We start from the raw sequence: 15,013 nt of genomic DNA, 5'->3' as shown, positions 1-15,013 counted from the left end.
TGAAGCGTATTATTCTGGTTCCAGTTTGAGCCTTGATGAGATACGGCGGTATCTGACGGAGCTACCTATTCTCTGTGAGTCTTAACCTCTAAGCTAGGGGGTATGCTCGGTCTGTTAAACACACACCGCCCCAATAACAGCAGTAGCGGAAAGTTTCGCCGAGCACAGGAAGTGATGAGATCAGCGAAGCCCAGCTGATAAGGTGCACGGCTAATGAACAAACAAGCATGTGACTAGAACACGCCGGGACACACTTCCTACTCCTTCTTTCCCATTCTGGTGCGCTTGGAAAAGCACTTGGCCTGTGTGAAGCTCTACTTTGACGCACTTCGATGCTTTCGCCATGCATTAGCACAGTGTGTGGTACCAAAAGTGGCCCCTTCAACGTTGTTAATGGACTCCCACTCAACTCAAGTGCTGCCCAAATATTGTCTTTCTATTTCAGTGCGAAATATCTGCTGATCTAAAGCAGATATGAAGTCTAGCTCTGGCCGTAAGCGAAGCTCAAGTCTTACATGTGCATTCTTCTGGAGAACCGATCTTTGAAGTTTGAGAGACTGCAGGGGTTGATGTTGTCCCTCATTCCTTCTCCTCATTTATCTCTCTCTCTATTCCTCTTGTCTTCTTCTTCCTCTTGTGTTTTCAGGAGTACATGGTTTACCGAAAGCACACCTACATGCGTCTGGACGGCTCCTCCAAGATCTCAGAACGCAGAGACATGGTGGCAGACTTCCAAAGCCGGTGAGGGGGAAACGTGTGCGTGTGTGTGTGTGTGTGTGTGTGTGTGGTGTATCTGTGTGTGTGTGTCCACGTGATCTGTCTGCGTTCTCTGGCTTTCATTAGTCAAGTCCTGGGGGGGTGGGGGGGGGTTTCTGTGTTTTATTGGAAAGAATTTAGGTTACATTGTGTGTGTGTGTTTCCAATATCCTCAGTCATACTCTGGTGTGTGTGTGTGTGTGTGTGTGTGTGTGTGTGGTGTGTGGTGTGTGTGTGTGTGTGTGTGTGTGTGTGTGTGTGTGTTTGAGCACATGCATCTGTGTGTGTTTATAACAAGGTCTTAACAAAGCCCTCCCTTTGCAGGACGGACATCTTTGTGTTTCTGCTGAGCACACGGGCGGGGGGGCTGGGCATCAACCTGACCGCTGCGGACACGGTGAGTCCCCCCAGAACATGGCCCACGTAAACACCGGCCCCCGCCAGCGTCAACACGCCATTCCAACGCTTAATTGAGTGCGCGTGAAGTCGATGCCTCAGCAAACGCTCGGACCCACAGTGAAGCCATTAGTCCACACACACGTTTCCCCTTAACTGCGTTTCATCGGTCAGGGACGTTGTTTTTATTGAAACCGTGCCCGTCTTATGATGCAAACCCTGAATCGACAAATTCCGATCTATGTCCCCCTGTGTTTCTCTCCTCAAAGCTCTGTCTCCTATTGTGTCTGTCTCTGTTCTACTTGGAAGTGGACCTCGTGAAAACATGTGTCGTCAAGATGAATTGAGACTATATGGACCTCATGACCTCAACGTGTGTGTGTGTATGTGTGTGTGTGTGTGTGTGCGTGTGCGTGCGCCCCCAGGTGATCTTCTACGACAGCGACTGGAACCCGACGGTGGACCAGCAGGCCATGGACCGGGCCCACCGGCTGGGCCAGACCAAGCAGGTCACCGTGTACCGGCTCATCTGCCAGGGCTCCATCGAGGAGAGGATCCTGCAGCGCGCCAAGGAGAAGAGCGAGGTCTCACGCACGCTCGCACGCACGCACGCACGCAACACGCACATACACGCACGTATAGATGACCACACTATGACACGATGAGAAGCCATTCTGTAGTTCATTTCAAAGATATGTTATTCAATTAGATTGTGGTTTGTTGTCAGCCTGCGACATGACGCAAATGTGTTGGTTCCTCCTTCTGGGATCCATAATCAGGGAGCCAGGAACAAAGAAACATCCTTTAGACCACAGACAGAACAATGCTGAACAATACTGGCCTCACTAAAGCTCTGACGCCATTGGCCACACCATGGTGATGCTCATCAACGTTGTCCACCGTCTGCCAATCAGATCCAGCGGGTGGTGATCTCAGGCGGGAACTTCAAGCCCGACACCCTGAAGCCGAAGGAGGTGGTCGGCCTGCTGCTGGATGACGACGAGCTGGAGAAGAAACGTGAGCGGCCTACGCATGCTCCACACACACCCGCAAACGCACACACACACACACACACACACACACACACACACACACACACACACACACACACAGCCCCTCACACACAGGCACAACCACAAACAAACAACGCTGACACACAGCGCACACAACACAAGCACGCATAGAAGCAGACACACACACACACACACACTGACTGACTAACATGCAGAAGCACACGCAGACACACACAAACACAGACGCACACACACGCATACACCCAGATACATGCTGTACATAGCATGCGCGTGTCCTCACAGTGGTGTGTGTGTGTGTGTGTGTGTGTGTGTGTGTGTTCTCCCGTAGTGCGCGTCAGACAAGAGGAGAAGAGGGACCTGGAGGAGTGCAGCAAGGTGAAGGACCGCAAGAGGAAGAGGGAGAAATACGCAGAGAAGGTAAGCCGGCCTTCCCTGCCCATTAGTCATTGGACGGGCCGCACACTGGTTAGGTCCTTCATGTGTCGCCACGCTGGGCAACAAATGCCCTTCTCTCCCTCTCTGGAGCAAGGGAGGGTGAGGAGGGCATCTGTTGCCCTCCTCTCCCTCTCTGGAGCAAGGGAGGTTGAGGAGGGCATGTGTTGCCCAGCGTGGAGACACATAAACGACCTGACGGTCGTTTATGTGTCTCCACGCTGGGCAACACATGCCCTCCTCACCCTCCCTGGAGCGAGGGAGCCCTCCTCTGTTCCTTCTCCATGTGTCTTCCCTCTGGGTTCTGGGTGTGCCCGTGGGTGGGCTTTTGTACGGTCAGAGGTTGATGACAAAGACTTATTGTAATTCACAACAACAATCGGAAAGAAGTTGAACGATCTGCGTTCTCATAATCCTTCATGGCTTACGTGTCTTTTTTCCGCCACCCTTCTCCACACACATATATATGTCCCCACGCACACACACACACTCGCGCGCACACACACAAAAAACACACACACACACACACACACACACACACACACACACACACACACACACACACAGCTCCAGAAGAAGGGGGAGGAGTCGGAGCCCAAGCGGGGGAAGGAGGTGAACCTGGTCATCGCCCACGCGCCCTCGGCCGACAACTCCAACCTCTCGGCCGACGGGGAGGACTCCTTCATCAGCGTGGACATGGACTCTGCCATGCCCAGCCCCTTCAGCGAGGTGAGAGAGAGACATAGAGAGAGAGAGAGAGAGAGAGAGAGAGAGAGAGAGAGAGAGAGAGAGAGAGAGAGAGAGAGAGAGAGAGAGAGAGAGAGAGAGAGAGAGAGAGAGAGAGAGAGAGAGAGAGAGAGAGAGGACATGGACTCTGCCATGCCCAGCCCCTTCAGCGAGGTGAGAGAGAGACAGAGAGACATAGAGACAAACAGAGAGAGAGAGACAGAGAGACATAGAGACAAACAGAGAGAGAGAGAGAGAGACGATGAGAGAAGAGAGAGACAGAGAGACATCGAGACAAGAGAGAGAGAGAGAGAGAGAGAGGGACAGGGACTCTGCCGTGCCCAGCCCATTCCTCGGGGGGAGAGAGACATAGAGGCAGAGAGAGAGAGAGAGAGATGGAAAGGGAGAAAGGGCTCAGAGAGATTCAAGGAGCACCTGGTTCCATCCGCTTGTTTCAGATTCATAAAACTCTCTTATTACAGAGAGTGAGTTCAGAGAGTGTGTGCCTTCAGATATCATTCCCGTTCCACACTGCCCACCCTCTTCTTCCTCTTCTGACCCCTCCACTTTGATGGATTCCTTCCTGCTTTTCTCTCACTCGTTTCCTTTTTATTACGGCCTTCCTCTTATCCTCATTCTCCCTCAACCCCTCCTCTTCCTTCTCTCCTTTCCTCTCTCCCTTCTCTCCTTTACTTTGTTATGACCTCCTCTTCCTCCTCACCTTTCCTCCCTCCCTTCTCTCCTTTACTTTTTTAATGGCCTCCTCTTCCTCCTCACCTTTCCTCTCATCCTGCCCTCATCCCCCCCCCCCCCCCCCCAAACCCGCTCCCCGGGCACCTCCCAACCTCCTGGTCAATGACGCTCAACCTTCTGTGTGTGTGTGTGTGTGTGTGTGTGTGTGTGTGTGTGTGTGTGTGTGTGTGTGTCGTGTGTGTCTGTGTGTCTGATGGGGTGTGGTCCCTCGGCCAGATCTCCCTGAGCAGCGAGCTGCAGACGGGCTCCCTGCCCCCCCCGGACGCCGAGGGCGACGAGAGCAGCAGCGACATGCTGGTGATCGTGGACGACCTGGCCTCGTCGTCGGCCCCCCAGTCCCGCGCCACCAACTCCCCCGCCTCCGTCTCCGGCTCCGTCTCGGACAACGTCAACGGTAGGGGGGTTCAGACGGTGTGTGTGCGTGCTTGTATGTGTGTGCGTGTGGGCTCTTGCTTCTATGTGTGTGTTTGTGTGAGTGTGTGTGTGTGTGTGTCTGTGTTTATGTGTGTGTGTGTGTGTGTGTGCGAGTGTGTATGTGTGTGTCCACGTGTGTGCAGGGGGTGCAGATGTCCAAGAACAATCCTGGGTCAGACCCCAACAGACGTCCACTCTATTGACTACAGATGGTTCAAATCTATGTCCAAAACCTTGTTTTACACATTGAACGTATTCCTGGGGACGGCTGCACAGTGGATGCCTCTTTCACCCCCATATACCTTTTTATTTTGCATGCATCATAGCAGCCCGACAGATCAGTGGGTTTAAGTCCTGTTATTCATGGTAAACCCGTTTTTTAATAGGTCTTCAATAAAAAACGAAATCCACACCAACCCACCGATGACACAGAGCTCATTCGACTGGACTCCACTTATTAGGACAGCGAGTCTGAATGCTCTGGTTCGCTGAGCCCCACCACGTCACAGCTCCCTAGCCCCCCTGCGTACAGAACGACCCCTCTCTAGTCTCCTGTTGTGCTGAGCTGCAGCACGGCGACCTTGTGGCCTCCGCCTGCGGAGGTCCTGATCAGAACGCGCCGTGCAGCCAGGGCCCGCCGCTGTAACCAGGCTGTTCCCGACCGCCATTACCTCATGCATCCATGAGCCGATTAGGGGGCCGATTATTTCCATTTACGTAGGGTACATTGCCCCCCCCCCCGCCACACCACACACACACACACACACACAGTCCCCTGGCTTTTCCTCTGTGATCCGCCCCATAGCTCAACGCGAGTCTGTGTGTCGCTGCTTTAGCATAAGCTTTGGACGCTTTGCCGTGAAATAATCCCTCTTTAAACGCCCTTCTCCTCCCCGGACGCTCTGCCCTCCATGTGGGGTCCAGCTGTCCTGGTTGCCCTCCGGTCAGGGGGGGAGATGATTTATGACTTGGGCCCGGCGGCCCCCAGAGTCCGCTGCACTCCATCCCGGGATGGGTGGATTAGACCCTGTATGGGGGAGGAGGGAGGGAGGGAGGGAGAGAGAGAGAGTCATTGTTTTCATTTTTTTTATTGGGGTGAGGAGGAAACGGGACAGTGAAGGGCAGACTGAAAAAGTAGTTGCAAAAGTGTGTGTGTGTGTGTGTGTGTGTGTGTGTGTGTGTGTGTGTGTGTGTGTGTGTGTGTGTGTGTGTGTGTGTGTGTGTGTGTGTGTGTGTGTGTGTGTGTGTGTGTGTGTGTGTGTGTGTGTGTGTAAGTGAGAGTTTCAGTTTGTGAGTCCATGTGTCAGGGAGACTGAAGGAGGCGGAGTCACAGAGTGTGTGTTTGCATGCCTGGTCGGGAAGGATGTGTGTGTGGGGGGAGTGATACGTGTGTGTGTGTGTGTGTGTGTGTGTGGTGTGTGTGTGTGTGTGTGTGTGTGTGTGTGTGCATGTTGGCGAGTGCTGCGCGTGTGTGAGGGGTGAAAGGTTTATACAGGGGAGAGGAGGACCAGAGGCCTGGGGGAAGATAAGGGACTCATGGAGAGGGTTTAAGCTGTTAGCAGTTAAAAGGAGAGGGCTGGGTTATTTGGCAGCCGATTCAGGAAACAGACCCAACCTTACTCAATGTGCTGAAGGATACGGTAGAGAGAAGCCCAGTCCGTCACAGGAGAGCACTTTAGGGCAGGATTCCTCTTATTCTGTAGATCTGTGGGACTATTGGAGGGAGGAAGCCTCAGCTGGGTTACTTTTCTTCGACCCTAACCCCCTTTGGTTGACGGATCATTTCTCCCTGTAAGGGATGTCGTCTGGTGCTCTTGTAGGCCTGGGTCACATTCAAGCCACGCTTACCTCATCATCTTCATCTTCATCATGATCATCCTCCTGATCATGCCCACTTCCTGAGCCACAGCCTATCACACTGCAACACATTCATCCGTCTTATAGGTCAGATACGAGGAGCTGATTGTGGTTTGGAAATCGAAGAGAAATAGTTTTTCATCATTTGGTTTGGCTTGACTTAACCCAAAAGGTTTTCTGTGCTAATGCTGTCCATCTCTGACACTCTTTACTCATTTCCCTCGCAGGTATTTCAGCTCAGGACGCTGCGGGCCCCGGGAGGGGGAGGTCTGGCCGCAGCCGCGGCCGGCCCAAAGGCTCTGGGGGCGGAGCTAAATCGGCGGGGAAGGGGCGTGGCCGCAAGTCCACCGCCGGAAGCGCGGCAGCGATAGCGGGGGCGATGGCCGGGGCGGCGGCGGCGTCGGCCGCAGCCTACGCCGCCTACGGCTACAGCATGGGCAAAGGTGAGGGGACGCGCGCGCACACACAAACACACTCTTCTACACACACGTGTGTTGCACTCGGATGGGGACGCGAAATACTTTGCATCCACATGCAAGTTGAGCTCCGCTTTAATAGACTGACTCATACTCAGGATGTCAAATGTCTTAAAGGCTCAACTCATGATTTATTGAAGCTCTAAGCTCTTCATCTCGTCCCCCCCCCCCCCCCCCCCCCCCCCCCCCCCCCCCCTGAAGGCCTGCCTACGGCCGGCACTCTGCAGCCGGCTCTGGGCCGCTCCGGCGCGGCACCGGCGGCCTCCAGCCCAGCCTTCAGCCCGGGCAGCAGCTCCTCTCCCCAGGCCAAGAGAGGGACCTCCACCCCCAGCCCCCACAAACACTCTGCCCACGCCGGCCACGGCTCGGCACGCAAGGGCAAGGGGCCCGCCGGACCGGGGCCACAGTAGTGTGTTACACACACAACACACACACCCACACACCCACACACACACACACACACCCACACACACACCACACACCACACACACACACACACACACACACACACACACACACACAGAGGAATAACCAGCTATGGTAAGCAAATGTGGACACCATGAAAAAAGACCCTCTTGCGCTCCGCCCTGAAACCAGACCTGCTCTCACTGTGATCTCTCAGAAAGCTGTCCGCACAGTACCCACACTGTCAAGGGAACAGCATTCACTAAATGAAGGAACGCACTCTTTTACAAAGTCACACACCCACACGCGTGCGCACACACAGAGTTACAATGCCCCGCAGTCCCTCCCAGTTGGTATGTTGCGTTTCTTATCTCCAAGCGTCCGAATGGCGTCTCCTGCTGCGGATATTGGCTTGCATTGTGGCAGGAGAGTTTCTTAAGTGCTTTGGAGATGAGACAACCTGGTTCCTCCTCTTGTGTCGTTTGTTCTATTTTGTGTCCTTCTGTGGTCATGTTCTGGGAGTCATTGATGGTAACGCCTAGGTTATATACATATGTTTGTATGTATGTATGTATATATATCCTATATAATATATATAATATATATAATATATAGATATATATATATATATATCCATACACAACATTTTAACCAACGTCATACATAAAGGGCTTTGAAAACGTATCACCCAGTGCGAGAGAGTCCGATGAGTCTGATGCACTGAGCAATGTCTTCCATTTGCATGTCTTACTTTGGAAGTATTTTCTTTTTTTTTTATTCTTTTTTTTTATTGTTCAGTTCCTGAACTTCAAGCTGTTGGATCCTCCATCCTCTGCATTTCCAAAATGTGAATCCATACCACACCATACAAAACGTGTTCTCACTTTTGTACGATAGCTCTTATTTTTGTAATGGACGACCTACGAAACCGTACAAGCATGGCATAGCCTAAACAACTTTTCTCAAACCTTTTTTGTCCATGAAAACTTTTATATGATGCGATATGTTTCGATTAAAAACCAATGCAGCGATATTTTTTTAAATCGGATGATTACAAAAAAAAACTTGAAGGCTAATTGCAAAATATTTCAAGACCCCCGATGCTGCTGCTTGGACTCAGAGCATTTCGATTTAAATTATTTGAATGTTTATTGCTTAAGTTATACAGGTTATGATCAGTAAGGATGAGTTGTGACTGTGATGTGAAAATTTCCATACAATACAAAGTAAATTATAGTGTTTCTTTTCGAGATTGCTTAGAATTTGTGTTCATATTTCAAAAAAAGGTACACAATTCTCAAATGTTTTAGATTGTTTATCGTTGATGGTTTTGGAATGGCAAATGTTTTGTATGTCAATCACTACATTCGTCTTAGGTTTTCTTGTTTAGTGTTAATAGTGTGATAAAATATGTTCTATATTGATGTACATAATATTGAGAGCAACATTTCCTTTGGTCTCCCTTATGTGCTTATCTATTTTTATAGGTTATGTGTACATAAAAAAAGTCTGCCATTTTACTAACAGGAAAAGCCAATTGAAAATAAAACTGTGCTAAATCTGGTTAATTGTGAGATTTTTTATATTTGCATCTAGAATCAAGGGCGGACATTCTTCTTGACTCCTATTAGAATGAATCACTTGAGTTATTTTTCTTATGTTTACGACCTTTTGAATTCATCTTTCAAGTCTTTTGACAGCTGCTTAATGTCAGAGTCCCGCCAACAGCACGGCCACACAAACATGATTTCCTCTTGGAACTTTCACGTTTCTCAACTTTCACTTGAACGTGTTCGAGTACACGTTGCATAACTCTAAGGTGAAGTAAACGCTGATAAGATAGGAGGGTGTGGATGTTGACACACATCTATACTGATGCACTGTTCTCATTGCATCCAGTATGGGTCACATATACAAAATGTTTTCAACATCGAACTCCCATATCTACAGCACACTTCACAAATACTCGAGTATAAAAGGTTATTGTTAATATTCTGGGTTCGAAGAACATGTGTGTTATTGGTAAAATCCTGGGTTAGAAGTGTGTGTGTGTGTGTGTTTTCATGGTAATATTCTGGGTTCCAAGAGGTGGGTGTGTGTATTCTTTTTCTTTGAGGGCTCAAGGATTTGTGTTGTGTTGAACTCTGACTTGTTCGTGGAACAGACGGTAAACACAGGACTTCCAGGTCTGAGGTAGTTCCCTTCCCAGCCCGGGGTGTTACGTAAGCCTGCGCAGCTCCAGTGCGGTCTTGAGCTCCGGCCAAGGAACATGCTAGCCCAGCCAATTCAGGTTTGGGTGTGTCCAGGAGTGTTTGCATGCATCTCAGCCCATGTATGGCGCTTCCAGCTAGACGTCTATATCCGCGCACAGGCTCGTATGGCTCTTGAAATACGATGGTGTTTACAAGGCGTTGAAAAACCACAAGTCCTTCACTACAAATTCAAAACCATATTGGGCTGCACCAGTTCAGAATAGCTTCCTTGTATTTGTACATCTACACTAATTAGTCACAACTTAATAGCAATGCAACCAAAGGTCACGTCGTGAGCTGAGGTTTGCCCGAAGTGAATGCTATGCCCATGAGGGAGGGGATTTTAGCCTATATGAGTTTCATTACTCACTATGCAAAAGTAAGTCACACCGAAACAGAAACCATTGTTCAAAACTTTATTTCAGTCTGTGAAACTGGTCGTATTCGTCATCACATGTCAACACAACCAGCAGTCCTTTAGCAGTGCAAATACATATTTAGCTTATTGTGAACCCAACATGAGGGGTAAACATAGAGCACAACAATGTGGTTTACAGTTGCTCACAGGCTTGGGAATACAGTTACAGTAAATGAATGGCTGGCTGTAAAAAAAAAAAAGACTTTCCTTCCACATTTGATCACATGTAGTACACTCCCTGGGGGGGGGGGGGGGGGGGGGGGGGTACTAGCGTTACAGACCTCACCAACACAACAGGAATACAACGATACAGTCATCCACCATGACATAATTATAAAGATATGACAGATGAAACGCCTTGATGTGTCTAATGTTGTCTATCTACTTTTTACTAAAAAGTTAACAGTACAGAGAGGGGAGGAGGGAGGGGGGGGGGGTCAGGGTACAAGCTATTGGGCCGCCAACAGGTAGGGCACGAACGCCAGCGCCGCCGCCTCGATGGCAAACAGGTGGGGGTCGTCTACGTGTGGGCAGCTCTGCCTCATGAACTCGGCCAGGCGCAGGAGGTACTCCAGGTTGTGGCCGGTCTTGCCGAAGCTCATGGCGATCTGAGCCCCGATCACCTCCGGGCTGGCGGGCCCCAGGTACAGGGGGTTGTCCTCGGTGGCGATGTACACCAGCGCCGTCACGGGCGTCTGGTCCACCCCGCCCTCGGGGTAGAAGTCCACTGACTTGGTAGCGTAGCCGCCGCGAACAGCCTCGCGCAGGTTCAGGTACTTGAGTGACTCCTCCACCTGGGCGCCGGTCACCTCGAAGGCCACGCCCCAAGTGCTCGCCTGTAGAGAGGAAAGAGGAGGAGGAGGAGATGTTAGTTCACCCCAACTATTGTGTTGGTAGGAACTCTGTATGAAAACGATTTCCGTTAGATTCCATTGCAGCGTCATAATCGCAGCCCACTTACGTCATCATCCTCCATCAGCGTCACCACTCTTCCGGGCTGCAGGGAGAGAAGAAAAATGGCTCGCGTCAATGACAGGGCAATGGAAAGTACATCAGGGCGTGGTACCACGAACAAATCACCCATTCATAGTGTCTTAAGCCATCTCTGGCCAAATACATCATTTTAAAAAAACGATAATCTTACCAACTCGTCATTTCCACGGTGAAAGTTATCGCCGTGCCAGAAGCGTCTCTTGTAGCCTTGAATATGCCCGACCATGCTCCTCTTGTATTTGAAGTCGGGCTTCCACACCAGCGACCCGTACCCGAAGATCCAGAGGCTGGTCTTCACGGTCATCACGTCCTGAGGCTTCATTTTTTCACTCGGTTTTAGAGGACGACGTTCAGATTAATGGATGGAGCGCTTACAGATAAATCTAACAGGCCGCTGGGTAGGCAGACTAGCTGGTTAATAGTAGCTTCCTTCGGTCAAGGAGGAGCGGCACAGGTTGGCTCACGGGTATACCGCGGACGGTATTCGAGCCCAACTGCTGTGCAGTCGAGAGGATGGAGTCTCGGAGAGGGTTTTGCCTTGCGCGATGCATGCCTGTGCATTAGTTCTGCCGCATACCTGCTTAAAAATCCATGATAGCCTTGTGGCTTCGAACAATCTAAATCAAATCGATAGCGCTTGTGGCCAGCCACCTAAGCCAGCCGTGGATGACGTTTTAAGAAATAGATAATACTGGAAAGAAAAGTTAGATGAAAGACAAATGAAAGCTGGGCAAGCCGTTAATCTAATCGTTTCTATTGCAGCGGTCGTCGTTAAGCTTCTTCGATGACATGGCGCCTCTGTGCTGGCGACTATATACCAGCATCCCAGGGTGGGCGTGTCTTGAGCAGAGGCTTTGACCAATATAATTGAAGAATGGGTGGATCTCCACATCACTTTAGCCAATTGGGCTCCAGAGCAGCAAATAAACTGTAAATCTAAACTAAACTAGATCTGGGATTGGCTCAAAATCGTTATAAGGCTGACCGATATCCCTCAAAGTAATTGGTCAAAGAATTTTCACTCATACAAAACGATTAACTCATTGGTCAATTATTTTGTCACTCTGTGCTTTACTCTGGCTGATGCAATTTCTCCCATGTTTTCACGGCGAAGAAGTAAGGCAAAGGCATTGCATCAGACGCGGGGCACTCCTTCCTTGCCCTTATCAAGTATCAATTCTGTGAATCTATTATTATCAGATATCTTGAATATTCAGTTTTAAAGGTGTCATTTGGGACGGCTTATTATCATTACAGGGTTGTTATTACCGGGTTGTAATCGTTTTCACGTTTGTTGTTGTTGAATGCAGTCAAAACAAACAATGTCTGCCGACTTGAATAATATATATTTAGTATTGCATTCTTCAAACCCTACAAGGCCTACATTGGCTGCATAGTAATACAACTATTGTGATTGTTCAAGATTTAGAGTAACATTAGTTCAACATACAGCAAATCAATAGACCTGGTATGTTGAAGATATGCTATTTGGGATGACTGCAACCATAACCCAAAGGTAAATAATCTTCTGCCATCTTTCTCCAAGAACAAGGAGCTATGGTAGTGGAAGACAGTGACAAAAAAGGGAGCCAAAAAACTCACTGTTGCATACGTGTGGATCAGGTACAATCACAACTCCAATCAATACATAGATGATCTATAAATAACAGGGTTATCTCGCTCGGAGAGATAACCGTAATGCAGCCCTGTGGATGCCTCTGTGATCAGGGCAGGCATTCCAGCAGTGCATGGCGTTTATCTGCAGACTTCTCTGCAGGCTGAAGGCCTGAGCTGGGCGAGCCGGCCACACACCGTCGTAAGCCCCGCGCATTGTGGGTATTCACAGCTGACAGCTTTAAATTCCCAATCTCATTCTTCAAATGGCGCCGAAATCCCCCCATCAGCCTCTTGAGTGTACAGAGAGATGAAATGCCTTTTGTTCATTGGATGGTCAACAAAAACGACGATGAAGATAATGATAAAGAAAAGGAGAATACGATTATTTTTATTGTATTAGTATTATTGTGGTTAGTACTATTTTTATCAGTAGAAAAAGCATTATTCATGTTTCTTTTTGTTTACGACTGATCTTTACTTCAAGAGAAAAGATGACGGACACACCCCACTTCTGTATCAGAAAAAGGAGAGATCTTTGTGGCATGCAGCCCTCTGCATTCCTTCCTACACCGCGTTTTAGTGCGTGGCTCAGACTGGCGGCACGACAACCTATAAACAGAATACCAGTAATGTCCCCACGCAGCGCGCAAAATGCGGTTTCATCCCATCTACTTCGACCTGTCAGTCTGAATCAAAAATCGGAATTTAGGCATATAGTGTCGCATAAATCAGGTTAAACCAGGATTCCAGAGTTCAATGGTGGGCATGCATATAAATGGCATGTACGAGGTTGTTTGCCAAACTGGTTTACTAAGCCATTTTAGGAGACCAGCTGTGGTAGTCATGGGCATTGTGAGCACTGAGATTCTTACTGACACCTAGTGTTAATTTAATGAGACAGCTCCCATGTACTGCAGCGTGGGCTCAGGAGAGACATCTCGCTCCATTTTATTATTGTATGTTAATGATATCTCTTCGTTCTGGTAAGGAAGGAATTCTGACGGCCAAATTAAGGAATATGCTTGTTTTGTTTCTATTCTTATTCTAGCACGTTGTGTAAATCCATTCTTCAGCCATTCACGCCTCTTGAAAATATCAGGCTGTAACTCAGCCGTCCACAGGGAAGACAGCCATGTGCTTTGTTATTCAGAAGGGGATTGACACTTCTCCGGTTGCATAATAACGAGACAGATGAGATACAAAACACTGCTTCCGGATTGTTGAGGAGTGACATCCATTCTGCAAGTCCCCCCCCCCCCCCCCCCCCCCCCACCCCGACCTCCACCCCCTCGTTCCTCCAGCAAAATAAATTGTGTTGATTAGCGCATTTGTCTCCCCGTTTGCTTGTTTTGCCGTCCAGTTTCCTGGAGACCCAGGGCATCTGTGTGAACAAGTGCAGCCCGCAGAAAGAGATGCGTGAGAAACGCAGTTGGCCAGTGCCGGCATGTTCTGCATTTTTGAATCAGGGAGGAAACAGGAAGTGATGTCACTGGGTCACAAACAGGATGCTGTGATTTGAACACAATGAAAACGCTTGGCCCGATGCAACGGAGACCTGGGGGCCAAGGAGCGGGGGCCCTCAGCACGTTGCCTGGGAATGTGGGGACGTTTATGAGCAGACATACTGGGGATTAAGAAACAGGTGCTCCCCGAGACTGGTCAGGTAACGGGCCGAACGTTGCGTTGTTTCTGTCCGCACTGGTCTGGAAGCCTTCAGAGCTGCTCCCTTTATGTGACTCTGTTTATGTCTGTGTCTGCTTGTGTGTGTGTGTGTGTGCGTGCGTGCGTGTGTGTGTGTGTGTGTCTGCTTGTGTGTGAGTGTATGTGAGTAGGCGATTTGTGTGTTTGTGTGTGTGTTTGTGAGTATGTGTATGTCTGCATGTGTGTGTGTCTGCGTGTGTGTGTCTGTGTGTGTATGTGTGTGTGGTGTGGGGATGGGTGGGGTATTAGGATGAGGATACCTTGACCAACAGACAAACAGGATGTGTGTGACGGCTGAGCCTTCCGGATTCTCTGTCGGCTCTTTGATTAGGTCTGATGGCTGAGCGCTGATTGCGGCCAGACTGCTGTTAATGGGATGCACAGGCTGTTGTGTTTTGATGAGGTTGATGACACACTGTGAGGAGGAGGACAGACAATCATTTCAAACACCCCAGAAGAAGAAGAAGAAGAAGAAGAAGAAGAAGGAGAAGAAAAAGAAGAATACATCAAGAGATGGCGGTTTAGAGAACAGAACAGAAGCACTCTCTCAGACGCATGAATCCTAACTAGCATGCTGATTGCCCATTTCCAACCTCATTAAAAATACTTGAAATACATGAAAGAGAGGGAGGGAAAGCGGTTGCGTTTCTCAATGAGGGGCCGAAGAACAAACGACGGCGGGAAGAGCGGGGAAGCAGACGAACCGCTCGTAACGAGAGTCCGGTTTGTTTTGACAAGTCAATAAACGTTTCTAGAAATAAAGTGCAGAGGTCAATGCTTCTC

At 49.4% G+C, this 15,013-nt stretch overlaps 2 protein-coding genes across 7 annotated transcripts in view; one reads left to right on the top strand and one right to left on the bottom strand.

Annotated features, from left to right (window-relative positions):
• ino80 (INO80 complex ATPase subunit) overlaps positions 1-7,254 on the top strand; it is a 39,851-nt gene extending 32,597 nt beyond the window's left edge. For all 6 annotated transcript variants that reach the window (XM_056581183.1, XM_056581185.1, XM_056581186.1 and 3 more), the window contains 9 exons: positions 647-741; positions 1,081-1,153; positions 1,578-1,736; positions 2,067-2,169; positions 2,515-2,603; positions 3,186-3,347; positions 4,314-4,491; positions 6,596-6,811; positions 7,046-7,254. In XM_056581183.1, the coding sequence (XP_056437158.1) occupies positions 647-741; positions 1,081-1,153; positions 1,578-1,736; positions 2,067-2,169; positions 2,515-2,603; positions 3,186-3,347; positions 4,314-4,491; positions 6,596-6,811; positions 7,046-7,254 (1,284 nt within the window). The remainder of the gene's footprint in view (positions 1-646; positions 742-1,080; positions 1,154-1,577; positions 1,737-2,066; positions 2,170-2,514; positions 2,604-3,185; positions 3,348-4,313; positions 4,492-6,595; positions 6,812-7,045) is intronic.
• A 2,778-nt stretch (positions 7,255-10,032) lies between these two features.
• chac1 (ChaC, cation transport regulator homolog 1 (E. coli)) lies at positions 10,033-11,713 on the bottom strand. The gene is made up of 3 exons (XM_056581162.1): positions 11,064-11,713; positions 10,881-10,916; positions 10,033-10,755 (listed from the first exon to the last, which is right to left on the bottom strand). The coding sequence occupies exons 1-3, from the start codon at positions 11,232-11,234 to the stop codon at positions 10,369-10,371; spliced, it is 594 nt and encodes a 197-aa protein (XP_056437137.1). The 5' UTR covers positions 11,235-11,713; the 3' UTR covers positions 10,033-10,368.
• Positions 11,714-15,013: the final 3,300 nt, after the last annotated feature.

The sequence above is a fragment of the Gadus chalcogrammus genome, chromosome 21, assembly GCF_026213295.1.
Source record: "Gadus chalcogrammus isolate NIFS_2021 chromosome 21, NIFS_Gcha_1.0, whole genome shotgun sequence".
Classification (NCBI taxonomy): Eukaryota; Metazoa; Chordata; class Actinopteri; order Gadiformes; family Gadidae; genus Gadus; species Gadus chalcogrammus.
The sequence above is the reverse complement of the archived record's forward strand: the minus strand, read 5'-3'. Positions and strand labels throughout refer to the sequence as shown.